This window comes from Microcaecilia unicolor, chromosome 5 (assembly GCF_901765095.1).
Source record: "Microcaecilia unicolor chromosome 5, aMicUni1.1, whole genome shotgun sequence".
Classification (NCBI taxonomy): Eukaryota; Metazoa; Chordata; class Amphibia; order Gymnophiona; family Siphonopidae; genus Microcaecilia; species Microcaecilia unicolor.
Window position 1 is genome coordinate 210,935,035 of NC_044035.1, and position 17,479 is coordinate 210,952,513.

Consider the following 17,479-nt stretch of genomic DNA (forward strand, 5'->3'; position numbering starts at 1 on the left):
ACGTGCAAGTATATTAAAAGGAGGTGGGAAAGGCTCGGATAAATGTAGGAAATGTAGGGCAAGCATGCCGTCTTTAACACATGGGATGTGGCAGTGTGGGGCCATTCGGAAGTTCTGGACAGCTATTGCCCGATTTTTATCGGAGACCCTAGGGCGGCGAATAACCATCTCCTTCGATCAAGCACTGTTCAGCTCGGTAGCAGTGTGGATAATGGGGAATCGAGAGGAGAAATTGTTTCTCAGTAAGTCCTGTATCCTGGGGAAAAAATGTATACTCAACCATTGGATTTCTAGCACCCCTCCATCCTACTGGTATTGGAGAAATAAACTGCATGCACTGGTGTTATGGGAAGCACAAGGGGCCCGTTACACGGCAAAAAGGAGAAAGCTGTTCATTAGAGTGTGGGGAGCTTACCTAAACATAATAGCACCAAGATCCAGAAGCCAGGTGTTGAATGATTTGAGATGAATGTAAAGTGAATGAGAGGTGGGGGGGGGGGACTAGCGTTCTGGGGGGTATCGAGATCTTATCTTATCATACAAGTTAAATGCATGGAGACATATGTTCATCTTAGGGGCACAATAGGGATTGCTTTTTGATTAATCAATGGCATCTCAATAATGTTCGACTAGCAGAGGATTGAGGGGTCATAAGAAAAAAGACCCCTCATCTGGAATTTACTGCTGTCAACATTGAGAAGTTGACACGTAGTGGAATGACATATCTACTAGGGCAAAGAGCTTTTATAATTGGTTGGACGAACACCCACTCAGGTAGTAGGGGGGTGGGTGGGGCAAGGTAGGACAGTGAGGAGAATGTTCAGTGTTGGTAATGGGGGAGAAGTACTGCTGTATTACTACTATATTGTTTGATTACAATAGGAGGGGAGGGGGAGATAACTGATAAAGTTTGATGACTGACATTAATACTGTGTCTTTGTTGTGCAAATTTGATGTTTGAATTTCTGTACATTTCAATTGTTGGAGTTGTTTGTCTGTCTTGACATCAATAAAACTGTTGAAATATAAAAGGAGGTGGGAATGTAATTAAATTTTACTAACAAGTAGATAATTAGAGTCAAAAGCCAGTAGAGAAATACAAAAGCCATGCAAAGAAACAATCTTCAGAGGGTTAAACATAAACGAACGAGAAGAGACTTCCTGTTTTGGAACTTCCTGTATTTCCAGTTGAGCTGGAAGCATATTAGCACAAAGATTACAACATAAACTATTTCTTTAAAGAGAAAGTAAACCTCGTTCAAATAGAAACAAGACTGTCACAATGGCAACAAGATAAGTTAAGTAACAAGCAATGTATAAAAGGTTATCAGTTGCTAAACACTGCTGACAAAAAGTTGGTGGTGATTGCATACCGTTAAATATAAAATGAAAGACAAGCAAGCATCAAAAGAAGCAGGCAGTCAAAGCAAATAAGGGTTGTGATGTGATGGCTGAAGATCTGTCGAAAAGTCGGTCGGCTAGGAACAAAATAAAGACAATAAAAATAATAAAACATGCAAGAAAAGTGAGAACACAAGGATGATATCATGGTTCAATATTCATGATTAAGGATTATAAAATCAGAGTCTGATGAGGTACTATCAGAATCTGAAATGTTAGTCAAGGCATTATCAGGGGCAGTTAATGCAGAATCGGGAGTTCCGGTTTGTGGACAAACACTTTCTGGTAGAACCAGGTCTTTTGACAAAGCCTGTGCTACATCAGTCGACACTGAGGAAGGAGATAACGCAGTATCCGAGCATGTAGCAGCAGCGGAATCAGTTGTAGGTCCTGAAGAACAGGAATCGGAACTAGGTACAGAAGGGTTCTCAAGGGCAGCGAGGTCATGAAGCACTCGAATGTCCTTGAGATGAACCCAGGAAGAATGGTCTTGCAATTTAACTGCTGAAGTGGATAAAGCTTCAACATGAAAAGGGCCTATATAAATAGGGTCCTTCCATGTTTTGTGAGTATAATATTTACGGTACACCATGTCTCCAATTTTTAAAGATTTGTTTTTGTTTTGATCATCATTGTCTGTAATATCCCCCCTTCTGGCTGACAGATCCTGAGAAATGGCAGACAGAGAGGTGACAACAGATTGTAACTGATCCTAGTATACAGAGTGATGGTCAGGAAGACAATTAGAAGGGTTGCCCTTGAGTAAACGCATCTTGCGTCCAGTACATAATTGAAAAGGTGTCAATTTCAGAGAGGAGGATGGAGTGGCCCTCAAAGCAAGGAGTGCAAATGGAAGGGCATCAAGCCAAGATTTTAGTCCATTGGACATGAGTTGGCGTAATTTTGTTTTGAGTAATCCATTATATCGTTCCACTAAGCCATTACTAGTAGGCCTGTAAACACAAACAGTCCCATGAGTAATGCCTAAAGCAGAAGTTAAAGTGTGAATTAACTCATTAACAAAATGTGTGCCATTGTCAATAGTGATTGTACAAGGTATACCAAATCTGGGAACAATTTCAGTGCATAAAATGCGAGCCATGACCTGACCAGTCTCACGAGTACAAGAGAATGCTTCGATCCATTTTGAAAAGGAATCGATGCAGACAAGTAAATATCTTTTACATTTCACAGGAGTGATCATATCAGTGAAGTCACAATACCAATGAATTCCAGGGCCTGCCACAGTGGGAAGATGTCCCACAGGGACAGCGGAACCTCTTTTAGGAGTGTTCAGAAAACATTTGTAACATGCTTTAACGGTATCATGACAAATAGTAAGCATCTGAGGAGCCCAAAGCTTACAAGACAATTGGTCATGTAATGTTGGGGCGCTGAGATGTAAAGGATAATGAAGTACATGGAGTAGCAAAAATAATTGTTGATGTGAAATGCACAATTGGCCTGCAGGGTGTGTCCAGAGGCCGTGTGGACCCTTGGAACAGCCTGCTTGTTTCCAGAGCTTTAATTCAGCTTGAGTAACAAAGGATTGTAAAGCCGTTGACAAGTCAGTAGTAGATAAAACAGGAACAGTATCGGACAGTGTAAAAACAGGGTCAGAATCTGTATCTACTGTGGCTAAGGCAAGAGTAGTGTTGGCAACAGGAGTCTTGTCAGAAGTAGAGGTAACCAACTGGGCTAACTCATCCACCAGAATGTTACCGTCGACCTCAAACGAGAGACCTTTCTGTAGGTGTGCCTTAACCCAAACAATCTCTCACAAAAACCAGAAAAACTGTTACCAACAAGTGGTCTATTTCATCATTAGCTATTTTATTAAGGAGCACCCTCAGATATTCCCACTATGAATAACGCCCAGACAATCTCTGTGGCTTAGTGGTGTAGCACTTCATTTATCGGATTGTTCCTATTTGTCTTTTGAAAACATTATGGCCCAGTACAAGTGCTAGCAGACTGGTGCAACAAATTTCTGTGTTTTTCTTTTTATGTGATTTTTTTATATATATGTGTGCCCAACCAGTCTTAAATTCCTTGTCTCACTGATATCTCAACATACTTAAACATGCAAGGTAACTACTACTGAATATAACCAATCACTTATCCTGGGTCATGTGTCTGAGTTGTGCCCAACTGCATTGTTATGGTAAATCATCCACTTTCCTCTTCATAACTGAAAGTCACATTTAATCCTACGCCTTCCCCTGAAGACACCCAGATAAGTGATTGGTTATATTCTGTAGTAGTTACCTTGCATGTTTAAGACTGGTTGGGCACACATATATATAAAAAATCACATAAAAAGAAAAAAACATAGAAATTTGTTGCACCAGTCTGCTAGCACTTGTACTGGGACATAATGTTTTCAAAAGACAGATAGGAGCAATCCGATAAATGAAGTGCTACACCACTAAGCCACAGAGATTGTCTGGGCGTTATTCTGAGGGTGCTCCTTAATAAAATAGCTAATGAAGAAATAGACCACTTGTTGGTAACAGTTTTTCTGTTTTTTTGTGAGAGATAGTTTGTATCTATTCACCAGAGATTAAAGGATACATATTTTTGTTAACTCAAACAATGGCAGTGCGCAAGCTGCAACTGTGTCTATGTTGTAATGCCTCAAACAATTGCGTCCCAAGGTGTATGTGACTAAGAGGCTGGCCTGTAGAGGATACCATACTTCTTAAATTCCATTTACGTAAGTGAGAATGTAAAGAGGAAAACCCATAACATGAATCTGTCACAATAGATATATTACATTGTAGTGCTTTATGCTGCAGAACATATAAAATAGCAGCCAATTCTGCAGCCTGGGCAGAATAGTCTGAAGGGAGTCTAAACTGCACTGAATCAAGTATTTCTGAGTCACGTGTAAAATGGATTGCAGCGAGTCCCGTATTCCCATTCTGGGAAGACCCATCTGTAAACCAAACGGGTGAATCTTTCAGAATTTCAAAGGATAATGCTAAGGAATCAGGCACTGCAGGTAAATGAGCAGTGCATGCATGAGGAAATAAACCATAGTTATCAGTGACTGTCAGCAGTGGTTCAAGGCGCTGTATATTGGTAGCAGTAAAGGGCTGTATCCAGTACACAACGCCAAGCAAAACAACTTGATATTTACTAAGCCTAGAAGGAGTCATATGACGAACTTGTTTGTCCAAAAGATATTTAACATCATGAGAAGTGTGAAGAACCACGGTAAATGGGGAATGTAATTATACAACTTCAAAATGGCGGTTGCTGCGGCCACAATTCCTTTAGTATTTTATTTTGTTACATTTGTACCCCGCGCTTTCCCACTCATGGCAGGCTCAATGCGGCTTACGTGGGGCAATGGAGGGTTAAGTGACTTGCCCAGAGTCACAAGGAGCTGCCTATGCTTGAAGTGGGAACAATTTGCAAATCCAGGTTCTACTGGAGAAAACGTTCCAGATAGATAGCCACAAGCAATGGAGGCATCATGCTGTGTAATCAATGCAGACCATGTATGTTCAGTATGTGTAATCCATACATGAACCTCATGGGAGATATTGATTGTTGCTAAAGAAGAACTGAGAATGGCATCTTTAACTAAAGACATCAAAGCGTCAGTTTCTTCAGTAGTAAAATCAACTGGATCATTTTTGGAATTGTGTTTACCCGTTAGTTTTTGATAAAAAGGATGTGTACGAGCCGAATAATTGGGTATCCATAAACGGCAAAAATTAAGCATGCCTAGCACAGCTCTCAACTGAGTTACAGTGGTAGGCAATTGCTTAGGATTAGTAGGTACACCTGTAGATATAGGGAATGAAACAGAGCGAGTAGGTAGTCCAGTGACCTTAGAAAGGTTGGAGCTTAAGTTAGGTTTAGGTGCAGCCTTAAGAGAGGATGAAGGTTCTGGCAGAAAAGCAGGTTTGGAAGGCAAAGAACTAGAATCAGCAGCAACATCAGTAGAGTAGCTTCTGCGATTCTTTTGTGCTTCAGCAAGTGCAAGAGCAATCTCTCTATCTGTACGATCAATCTCAAGCTGCAGTTTAGTGTGGGCAGTTTCTCTATCTCTATGAGCATACTCAAGCTTCAGTTCAGCTTTAGCCGTTTCTCTACGAGCAAGGGAAATCTGCAATTCCTCAGATAAAGGATGACAGGAAGCAGGGGCAGCGTTAGAAACAAAAGCAGGAACATCGTTGGAAACTGGATTAATAGGGTCAAAAGATATTAAAGAGGGTACCAGAGCGGATGATAGAACAGAGGTTGTAACAGAGTTAGATAACTTGTAGCCAGGTCCAAGTGGGATTGCAGGATTAGAGGGTAAAAAGGAAGTCAGGACAGGTTGGGAAGTGGAGGTAATGACAGGCAATGAAGATGGAACAGAGACAGATAATGAGGTGGAAGCAGCATGAGGTGGAAACAGAAGGTAATGAAGCGGGAGTAGAAACAGGCAGTGTAACGGGAGCAGAGGCAGGTAATGAAGCGGAAGTAGAGACAGGTAATGAGACGGGAGCAGAGACAGGTGAAGTGGCAGGAACAGAAACAGGTGCTGCAGGAGCAGAGACAGGTAAAGAAGAAAGCAGAAAGGGGTAGAGAAGAAGCAGCAGACACGGGTAAGGAAGAAGGAGCAGCCTGTACTAGTAGTAAGGTAGAAACAGGCATCTGAGCAGGACCAGGTGCTACTGGGAAAGTAGTAGGAAGTAACATAGTAGATGACGGCAGAAAAAGACCTGCATGGTCCATCCAGTCTGCCCAACAAGATAAACTCGTATGTGTATACCTTACCTTGATTTGTTCCTGCCTTTTTCAGGACACAGACCGTACAAGTCTGCCCAGCAGTTTTCCCGCCTCCCAACCACCAGTCCCGCCTCCCATCACCGGCTCTGGCACAGACCGTATAAGTCTGCCCTCCACTATCCTCGCCTCCCAACCACCAACCTCTCTTCCCCCACCTGCTCCGCCACCCAGTAATCTGTACAGCAGTAGGGTGTGCCAGGGTAGTGACGTGCTGCACGGGAGAGGCAGCCAGGCATGGTTTAGAAGGAACATCGACAGGTATGTCGACAGAAACGGGATCAGGCAATGGTGTGTACCCTACAGCGGTTTCACAAGCCATAATTGTAAGGCAGTCAGGGCCTTCAGGCCTGTAATAAGGTGGCGGCAGCTCAGGAGTGGGTGATTCCGGAGCTGACGGTGTGGAATCAACAGAGCTGAGTTCAGCCCTAGAATCAGGATGTTTCTCAGAGACTAGAATGAACTTATTTATGGCCTGCAAATGCTTAAGGCGTGATTTTCCTGTCTTGTGCTTTTCGTTATAGGCAACAAGACATGCTAAAACAGCAGGCTCAAAGGAACCATTAATAGGCCAGGATAAGGAAGGGTCAATTTTGTTCCATTTATTATACCATTGGGTACAAATCTGAGTAAGAGAACTTTTATTGGCAGGGAAAAATTGTATAACAGTCTGTAAAGGGGTAAGGGAAGTCATTATATACCTCTAGACTCTATATATGTAGTAATAAGAGGAATACTACTCACCAGTCGAAGTGCTGGATGGGTCCAGACTTTTGCGACAAAGCGTGGACGATATCTTCAGACTGGTCTTTTCCCAAGGGAATCGCAACACTTTCCCTGGGTGAATCACTTCAATAACTGAAGGGATAAAGTCAAGTGGCATCCCATGAGACTTATAAGCCCCCAGGATCTCCAAAAGAAAACAAACACAATCACAGACACCCCCCCTTTTGTTTTCAAAGAGAGAGATGAAAGGAAAGGTAGAAAAGGAGATAAAAACGCTACTCGCAGAGACGGTATCACCTCGTTAATAAACGGAATCTCATAAATTTAAAACTCGTCTAAGCGGGATCTAGATTAACTAAAAATTTGAAAATATAAGATTAGGAGGTATATAAGACCACCGAAACTTCCGTCGGCGGGTCACCAACCTGTATGTTGGGGTACAAGGCCCCAGACTCCAGTATATCTGCTCTCCCTTATATATAACTAAATACAAATCTATTTTATCTAACAGTGTCCACCATAGTAGTAAATAGAATTTTATTATCTATTATAAAGAAGGAGCAACAGACTCAGAAGGTTAGATTTAGTAATATGAGAAAAAGTTTATACCCACCCACCCCAAGACTGATACTTCCTAAATCCCTATTCTAACTATACTACTTATTACAACTTAACTCCAACCAAATTACAACTGTCTCAAATTGCTGAGGAGTAAAGTTAATCTTGTACACTGGCAAGCCTCATCATAAAATACCTATTCATACCCTTTCAACAAATCAAGATGACTTTTATTCTCTGTAATAAATGTGGAGCTTTAGTTTCAAGGCCAATCATCTGGAAACTTAAGGCTTGTCCTATCTGTAATCAGCTCGCTAGTTTAAAACAAGAGCTCAGTAAATTAAAGCAGGAATTAGATGCACTTAAAGCAACTTCTAAGACTGCACAAAATCAAACCAAATTCACACCACTGCCTCAAAGGATAAAACCTCCTAGGAATAGATGGTTCACAGTAGGCTCAGGCAGACTTCGTCATGTGACACAGAGGCATACACCCTCACAAGTGTTACCCCTACAGAATTCTTTTGCTCCATTAAAGCACTGTGAGGTTCCTAAAAATAGAACTGAGCCAGAAGAAACAGCAAAAGCAAAAGACATTAAGGTGGAACAAAAAGATATGGAGGGACCCAAAGACAAAAAAACACACCAAAATATCAAATGTTGAAACACATACCAGGAAATGTAAATGTAAATGGAAAGTGATGGCCACAAATGCTCGCAGTCTTGGCAACAAAGTTCATGACCTTCAAGCCCTGATGTTGGAGGCAGACTTAGACTTTGTTGCAATCACAGAGACATGGCTCAATGGTTCCCATGAATGGGATGCAAACATACCGGGCTATAATCTATTTAGGAGGGATAGAGAGGGTCGTAAAGGTGGAGGAGTAGCTCTATATGTGAGAAATGATATCACAGCAACCGAAATGACAGGGACCTGGGGTAAGGAAGAAGCGATATGGATCACCTTAAAAAGAGATGATAGAACCTCTGTCCACGTGGGTGTTGTCTACAGACCTCCAACACAATTGGAAGAAATAGATAAAGACCTGATCGCAGATATTCAAAAGTTGGGAAAGAAGAGAGAGGTGCTGTTGCTGGGAGATTTCAATCTGCCGGATGTAGATTGGAAGGTTCCGTCTGCGGAATCGGAAAGAAGTAGAGAGATTGTGGATGCTTTCCAAAGTGCTCTGCTCAGACAAATGGTGATGGAACCCACGAGGGAGGGAGCGACGCTGGATCTGGTGCTCACAAATGTGGATAGCGTGTCAAATGTCCGAGTGGGTGCCCACCTGGGCGGCAGTGACCATCAAACGGTTTGGTTTGATATGACGGCTGAAGAGGAGGGTTGCCACTCAAAACTCAAAGTCCTGGATTTCAAGCGTGCTGACTTTAGTAAAATGGGGGAATACCTAAGGAGGGAGCTGATGGGCTGGGAGGACGTACGAGAAGTGGAAGGACAGTGGTCCAGGCTGAAAGAAGCTATAAATAGGGCCACAAACCTTTATGTAAGGAAAGTAAATAAAAGCAAGAGAAAAAGGAAACCGCTATGGTTCTCCAAGCAAGTGGCTCAGAAAATAAAGGCTAAAGAGTTCGCATTCCAGAAATACAAAAAAACTCAAGACGAGGAACACGGGGAGGAATACCGGAGGAAACTGAATGAAGCCAAGAGGGAAGTACGTCTGGCGAAAGCGCAAGCGGAAGAACAAATGGCTAGAAGGGTAAGAAGGGGTGACAAAAATTTCTTCAGATATATTAGTGAAAGGAGAATGACTAAAAAGGGAATTATGAGTCTAAAAGATACTGCAAACCGCTATGTAGATAATGATGAAGAAAAGGCAAATTTGCTAAATAGATACTTTTGTTCTGTTTTTACTGAAGAAAATCCGGGAGAAGGACCACGATGGACTGGCAAAAGTTCATTTGAGAATGGAATGGATATAGCACCGTTCACGGAAGAGAGTGTGTATCAACAACTAGAAAAACTAAAGGTGGACAAAGCCATGGGACTGGATGGGATCCACCCCAGGATATTGAGGGAGCTCAGAGAGGTTCTGGCGGGTCCTCTTAAAGATTTGTTTAATAAATCCTTAGAAATGGGAGAGGTTCCGAGGGATTGGAGAACGGCAGATGTGGTCCCTCTTCACAAAAGTGGTGATAGGGAAGAAGCTGGAAACTACAGGCCGGTAAGCCTCACTTCGATTATTGGAAAAGTAATGGAAGCGATGCTGAAGGAAAGGATAGTGAATTTCCTGGAAGCAAATAAGTTGCAAGATCTGAGACAACATGGTTTTACCAAAGGGAAATCGTGCCAAACGAATCTCATTGAATTCTTTGATTGGGTGACCGGAGAATTGAACCGTGGACGTGCTATAGATGTAATCTACTTAGATTTCAGCAAGGCTTTTGACACGGTTCCCCACAAGAGGCTCTTAAATAAACTGGATGGGCTGAAGATAGGACCCAAAGTGGTGAACTGGATTAGGAACTGGTTGACGGACAGGCGCCAGAGGGTGGTGGTAAATGGAGTTCGCTCGGAGGAGGGAAAGGTGAGTAGTGGAGTGCCTCAGGGATCGGTGCTGGGGCCGATTCTGTTCAATATATTTGTGAGTGACATTGCCGAAGGGTTAGAAGGTAAAGTTTGTCTATTTGCGGATGATACTAAGATTTGTAACACAGTGGACACCCCAGAGGGAGTGGAAAACATGAAAAAGGATCTGAAAAAGCTAGAAGAATGGTCTAAGGTTTGGCAATTAAAATTCAATGCGAAGAAATGCAAAGTGATGCACTTAGAGAGTAGAAATCCAAGAGAGGCGTATGTGTTAGGCGGTGAGAGTCTGCTAGGTACGGATGGGGAGAGGGATCTTGGGGTGATAGTATCTGAGGATCTGAAGGCGATGAAACAGTGTGACAAGGCGGTGGCCGTAGCTAGAAGGTTGCTAGGCTGTATAGAGAGAGGTGTGACCAGCAGAAGAAAAGAGGTGTTGATGCCCCTGTACAAGTCGTTGGTGAGGCCCCACCTGGAGTATTGTGTTCAGTTTTGGAGGCCGTATCTTGCTAAGGATGTAAAAAGAATTGAAGCGGTGCAAAGAAAAGCTACGAGGATGGTATGGGATTTGCGTTACAAGACGTATGAGGAGAGACTTGCAGACCTGAATATGTATACCCTGGAGGAAAGGAGGAACAGGGGTGATATGATACAGACGTTCAAATATTTGAAAGGTATTAATCCGCAAACGAACCTTTTCCGGAGATGGGAAGGCGGTAGAACGAGAGGGCATGAAATGAGATTGAAGGGGGGCAGACTCAAGAAGAATGTCAGGAAGTATTTTTTCATGGAGAGGGTGGTGGATGCTTGGAATTCCCTCCCGCGGGAGTTGGTGGAGATGAAAACGGTAGCGGAATTCAAACATGCGTGGGATAAACATAAAGGAATCCTGTGCAGAAGAAAGGGATCCTCAGGAGCTTAGCCTAGAATGGGTGGCAGAGCTGGTGGTTGGGAGGCGGGGCTACTGTGGGCAGACATATACGGTCTGTGCTGGGGCTGGTGGTTGGGAGGGGGGGACTAGTGCTGGGCAGACATATACGGTCTGTGCCAGAGCCGGTGGTGGGTGGCAGGGATAGTGCTGGGCAGACTTATACGGTCTGTGCAGAGCTGGTGGTTGGGAGGCGGGGTTGGTGGTTGGGAGGCGGGGATAGTGCTGGGCAGACTTATACGGTCTGTGCCAGAGCCGGTGGTGGGTAGCAGGGATAGTGCTGGGCAGACTTATACGGTCTGTGCCAGAGCTGGTGGTTGGGAGGCGGGGTTGGTGGTTGGGAGGGGGGACTAGTGCTGGGCAGACATATACGGTCTGTGCCAGAGCCGGTGGTGGGTGGCAGGGATAGTGCTGGGCAGACTTATACGGTCTGTGCAGAGCTGGTGGTTGGGAGGCGGGGTTGGTGGTTGGGAGGCGGGGATAGTGCTGGGCAGACTTATACGGTCTGTGCCAGAGCCGGTGGTGGGTGGCAGGGATAGTGCTGGGCAGACTTATACGGTCTGTGCCAGAGCTGGTGGTTGGGAGGCGGGGTTGGTGGTTGGGAGGCGGGGATAGGGCTGGCCAGACTTATATGGTCTGTGCACTGAAGAGGACAGTTCAAATAAAAGAAGTAGCACCTATGAATTTATCTTCTTGGGCAGACTGGATGGACCGTGCAGGTCTTTTTCTGCCGTCATCTACTATGTTACTATTATAGCTTACCAATGGATAGCTATTTCAGATTAGGTAGTACAGCAAATCAAAGCAAGTCAATCAGCACAGGCCTCAGGCTTTTTCTCAGAGAGATTATACCAGTCACAATTCGTGAATGTGCAGTAATACATTTCTGATTCCCATTGATTAGGTTACATCTTATATACTTTTTCTGTTACATTGAAGTCTATTGAACCATTGTCAAATTGCATCATTAGCTCCACCTTTTCAAAGTTCCCCTAATGCAAGTTTCAGGATACTTTCAAGTTCTCTCTTCACACCATCTGTTTTTCTGTTTATTTGCACTTGTTTCTTATATAAGCTTTATTTTTAATTATTATTCACAGTAAATCATCACTTTTTCTGTTTATTCAGGGTCATTTGTATTTGCACTTTCCACCACAAGTTTCGTTAGCCTTTACTCTGTTCCATATTCCCATAAATTCCATTTCATTTATTTGACCATTATCTCATAAACAGATCTTTTAGTTCCTCTGTTAAATTGCTCAGTAGCTAACAGCCATGCTCTTATCTCATGTTGCATTGTGAATAAACAATGAACATCTGTGTGGAGAGTTGCATGGGGACAGAAATCCAACCCGTCCCCGCCTGTCCCCACTGGAATCCAACCCGTCCCCGCCTGTCCCCACTGGAATCCAACCCGTCCCCATTCGTCCCCGTAGGGAATCTAACCCATCCCCGTCCATCCCCATGAGGAATCTAACCCATCCCCGCCTGTCCCTGCAAGAATTTAACCTGTTCTCACCTGCAAGAATTTAACCTGTCCTCACCCACAAGAATTTAATGGTACATTAAAAAAAATTCCTGTCAGCTTTCTCAGTCTCTGGGTTTGAGCCGCAGCACTGCAGGAAGGAACAGAAGTTGGAACACTCTGGTGCTTACATATAAGACTTCTCTGATTCACTGGCACTGTGTGCTAAGAGATCACCACATGCACGTGCCATTAGGTCAGGTGACATCTGTTGCTCATGCCAATGTCAGAGCTGAGGTCTGCGCATCAGCCTGGAAGCAGAGAGGATTAATAGTAATAGTAAATGACAGCAGATAAAAACCAGATTGGTCCATCCAGTCTGCCCAATAGTCACAATCATTATCAATTCATGATTAAATCAACAATGAATGTGATATTATATACTTGATTATGGTCTTTCTGTGGCATTTCTGGGACATAGACCATAGAAGTCCGCCTGGCCCTATCCTTATGTTCCAACTGCTGGAGTTGCCCTCAAAGTGCACTCCAGCCTATTCATCTTCTCATTTGCGGGATACAGACTGTAAAAGTCTGTCCAGCACTATCCTCATATTCCAGCCACTAAAGTTGCTGTCTAAACCCTTTCCAGCCCATCCAAAACCAGATTGTCATATATGAGACACAGGCCGTACAGGTCTCCCGGTATCGGCCCTAGTTCATCACAGCCAGTCACCATGTAAGTGTCACACGACACATCCACACACATGCAGCCATTTAAGTTTAGGTTTTTTATAACTTCCATTTTCTAAATAGAGATCCTCTGTGTTCATCCCATGCCTGTTTGAATTTCGTCACCATTTGTATCTCTACCACCTCCTTAATGGAGGCTTTCCACATCTGTGCTGTTAAAGCGAGGAGGAGGAGGAGACAGCACTCAAAGAACTTGGTACTCGGTAGGTGAGAGGCTGGCGCAAGTGCAGCATATACTTCCACGGGAACCCCACAGGAACTGCTTCCATCCCCACGGGAACCCCACATGAACTGCTTCCGTCCCTGTGGGAATCCCGCGGTTTCCGCGGGATTCCCACGAACCCCGTTCCCGTGCATGTCTCTACATCTGAGCTCTGTAGCTGAGTTCATTAGAGCAGTTCTGCTTTCACTATTAGTAAAGACAGGCTTGTTGCATTCATCCTTTTAATCTTGAGGCCTAGCTACAGACACAGATATTCAAGCTTAATCAGTTTCATATAGGGTCTCAGGTCTTGTCCAGCATAAGGCCTGGAGCCCCTATATTAACACAAAACACCAAGATTGTTACAGCATCGGGATTATGACAGCATAATCATGTCATCACATTGGACAAGTGCACTCTTGAATTCAGTTAAATTATTTTTTACATTCCTTTTATCAGGTTAGCGGTTTAGCTAATGAAATAGATTATTGCCTGGGAAACTTAACTCCTTTCCAAAATATATCCATGGGCAGTACTAATGCTGGCCACCAAGCTTCTGAGGGCTGTTTGTTTTGTGTGCTTGAGGTTGGAGAGGGATAACAGGAGTGTTGCTTTCTCCGCTTTGTCATGTCTGTCTTCAGGAGCAAAGAGAGTTTCTCCAGACCTTGCGTCAGAGCGCCTTTGAATCAGAGAGTGAGCCTCCAGCCAGCCATCTGAACACAGAGCGCAGACGCTCTCTCTGCTCCAAGGAGTTCAAGAAACTGGGATTCACAGTAAGTACTCTGTGACATGCTCCATAATTTCTGAAAAGTAGATGTCTGTGGTTACTACTTCCTTTGACACAAATGTGCTAGCAATTCCTTTTAACAGAGCTTAAACTATGACAACAAACAGAAGAAAAAACAGGAAATGTATAAAGCATGTGCTTTTTCATTTGCTCTGCCTAGTGTATGAAATTAAGCTACTAAAAATTGTATGTGGAAAATAATTTGTTGTCTTTCCATTATTTGGTTTAAACCAGTGTGGGAGCAAACAATGTGTGTGTCCAGGGTTCAAATACACATCTGTTCATGTGCCCACTGTTCTCTATTGTTATAAATAGCTCCCAGATAACCTGAGAACCTATAGAAAAAGAACTTATAAAAGCAAATTGGTGAAACAAGTCTTAATTTATTTATTGTTTCAAAAATACACTCTTGCAAGAATGGGTGTCTCTGAAAGCAAGCAGGCATACCCTTCCTTAATTTTTACAGTTTATATATTCTTTCTCTCTGGCAGTGGCGTACCAAAGGGGGGGGGCGTGGGGGCGGTCCGCCCCGGGTGCACGCTGCTGGGAGGGTGCAGCGGCGCGCGCCTGTTGCCCTGTTTCAGTCCGATTTCGCAATTCGCATGTGTTCACTGCTCCCTCTGAGTCTGCCCGGAACAGGTTACTTCCGACACCGGTATCCCACCCAAATCTTCCTCGGTGAAGACCGAAGCAAAGAATTCATTCAGTCTCTCCGCTACGTCTTTGTCTTCCTTGATCGCCCCTTTTACCCCCTCGGTCATCCAGCGGCCCAACCGATTCTTTTGCCGGCTTCCTGCTTTTAATATACCAAAAAAATTTTTTACTATGTTTTTTTGCCTCTAATGCTATCTTTTTTTTCATACTCCCTCTTGGCCTTCTTAATCTGCGCCTTGCATTTGCTTTGACACTCCTTATGCTGTTTCTTGTTATTTTCAGACGGTTCCTTCTTCCATTTTCTGAAGGCGTTTCTTTTAGCCCTAATAGCTTCCTTCACCTCACTTTTCAACCAGGCCGGGTGTCTTTTGGACTTCCGTCTTTCTTTTCTAATTCGCGGAATATGTATGGCCTGGGCCTCCAGGATGGTATTTTTGAACAGCGTCCACGCCTGTTGTACAGTTTTTACTCTCTCAGTTGCCCCCCTAAGTTTTTTTTTTTTTACCGTTCTTCTCATTTTATCATAGTCTCCTTTTTTAAAGTTAAACGCTAACGTATTTGACTTTCTGTGTACAGTTACTTCAAGGTTGATGTCAAAACTGATCATATTATGGTCACTGTTATCAAGCGGCCCCAGTACCATAACGTCCCTCACCAGATCATGCGCTCCACTAAGGACCAAGTCTAGAATTTTTCCTTCTCTTGTCGGCTCCTGCACCAGTTGCTCCATAAAGCTGTCCTTGATTTCATCAAGGAATTGTATCTCTGTAGCGTGTCCCGCTGTTACATTTACCCAGTCTATATTTGGATAATTGAAGTCACCCATTATTATCACATTGCCCATTTTGTTCGCGTCTCTGATTTCTTTTATCATTTCTGTGTCTACCTGCTCATCCTGGCGAGGTGGACGGTAGTACACTCCTATCACCATTTTTTCCCTTTTATACATGGAATTTCAACCCACAGTGATTCAAAGGTGTGATTTGTGTCCTGCTGAATTTGTAATCTATCTGAGTCAAGGCTCTCTTTAATATACAATGCTACCCCTCCACCAGTCCGGTCTACCCTATCATTACGATATACTTTGTACCCCGGTATGACAGTGTCCCACTGGTTATCCTCCTTCCACCAGGTCTCAGTAATGCCTATTATATCCAATTTTTCATTTAGTGCCTGCTTGCTTTGATTCGATCTTGCTTTATAGCCATGCCTGATACTACAAAATTGCCTTTGATTTTACCTGCTTGCTTTTGAGTTTGCCTTATAGCCTGCTGACTTTGCAAATCACCCAGACTGCCCTGGACATTCAAATTGTGCACTGGAGAGTGCGATTCAATTGTTTGAATATAAGGAGATACAGGGCCCCTGCCGGCTTGCTTTTGATTTGATTTTGCTTTATAGCCTTGCATGACCTTGCAAATGCCTTTGATCTTGCCTGCTTGCTTTTGATTTACTTTTTACCTTGCTTGACTCTGCAAATTACCTTTGATTTGACAAAAGACCTGATAAGAACTGCCACCACTGTTGCCAGGACGCATATGACCTGTCTGCTTTACCTGCTCACTTTCGATTTGCTTATCGCCTTGATTTGATCTAGCAAAATTGCCTTTACCTGCTAGCTTTTGCTCTGCTTCTGCAATACTGCCTACAAACACACACCAAAAGCCTCTCACATTGTTCTGCTTCTAAGCCTTAACTCCATCTGCCTACCCTATATACTGTAAGCACCTGCACTACAACTGAATGATACCCTTACTACTTAAATCACTAACCCAAAGGTCTAATTATGCTAACGCCTTGTTGAATTAATTACTGCTATGGACCACCTGTTCTAAGCACCGCAATACCTACTGACATAATCACTGTCCTGAACCAATTGTTAAGACAGTCGATGCACTACAGATATCACCGACACCGCCCAACACATCCACGAACACTGTCCACAAGCAACTGACATCACCAACAACACCCAACACTCCTACGAATACCATCCACAAAGCCAACATGAATACCAACAAACTACTGATAATAATCTACCTCACTCCCATAATCTACCACGCATGGACCACCCCTAACATCAATAACAACCCAACCACAATCCACCAACTCTATGCACAAACAATCAACAACCCACCAGACCAAAAATACAACAACCAACCTAAAGGAAAAAAACTCCACATATGAACCTCACCAACAGAAAGAAAAAAAGAAAAACAACAATGACAAATTCAACCACCGAGATAACAAACAACTAATAAAAATAAATACATCTAACCTCCCGACAGAACCATACCACTTCATCCGAATAGGATACATCAACGCAAGATCAGCAGTAAGTAATTCAATAGACATATTAGACTGGATTACCACAGAGAATTTAGACTTTCTGTTTATCACCGAAACATGGTTCCATGGCCCCACAGACCCCGCCATCAAAGAGACATGCCCACCAGAATACAAAATCACCCATTGGGCAAGAACTGGAAAAACAGGCGGTGGAATAGCCATAATTTACAAATCTGAGTTTACCATAACTACCACTGGCGAATCCATCTCACCACAACTCGAGATCGCCTCAACAAGAATCACTCATACAAACCTACAAGGACACCTCAACACAATACTATTCTACAGGCCACCAGGAAAATGGAGAGACTCCCAAACGCAACTCACAGACT

The 17,479-nt window shown here is 43.4% G+C and overlaps 1 protein-coding gene across 2 annotated transcripts in view; it reads left to right on the top strand.

Annotated features, from left to right (window-relative positions):
• ELMO3 (engulfment and cell motility 3) overlaps nucleotides 1–17,479 on the top strand; it is a 987,719-nt gene that overhangs the window by 586,665 nt on the left and 383,575 nt on the right. For both annotated transcript variants that reach the window (XM_030203739.1, XM_030203740.1), the window contains one exon: nucleotides 14,002–14,133. In XM_030203739.1, the coding sequence (XP_030059599.1) occupies nucleotides 14,002–14,133 (132 nt within the window). The remainder of the gene's footprint in view (nucleotides 1–14,001; nucleotides 14,134–17,479) is intronic.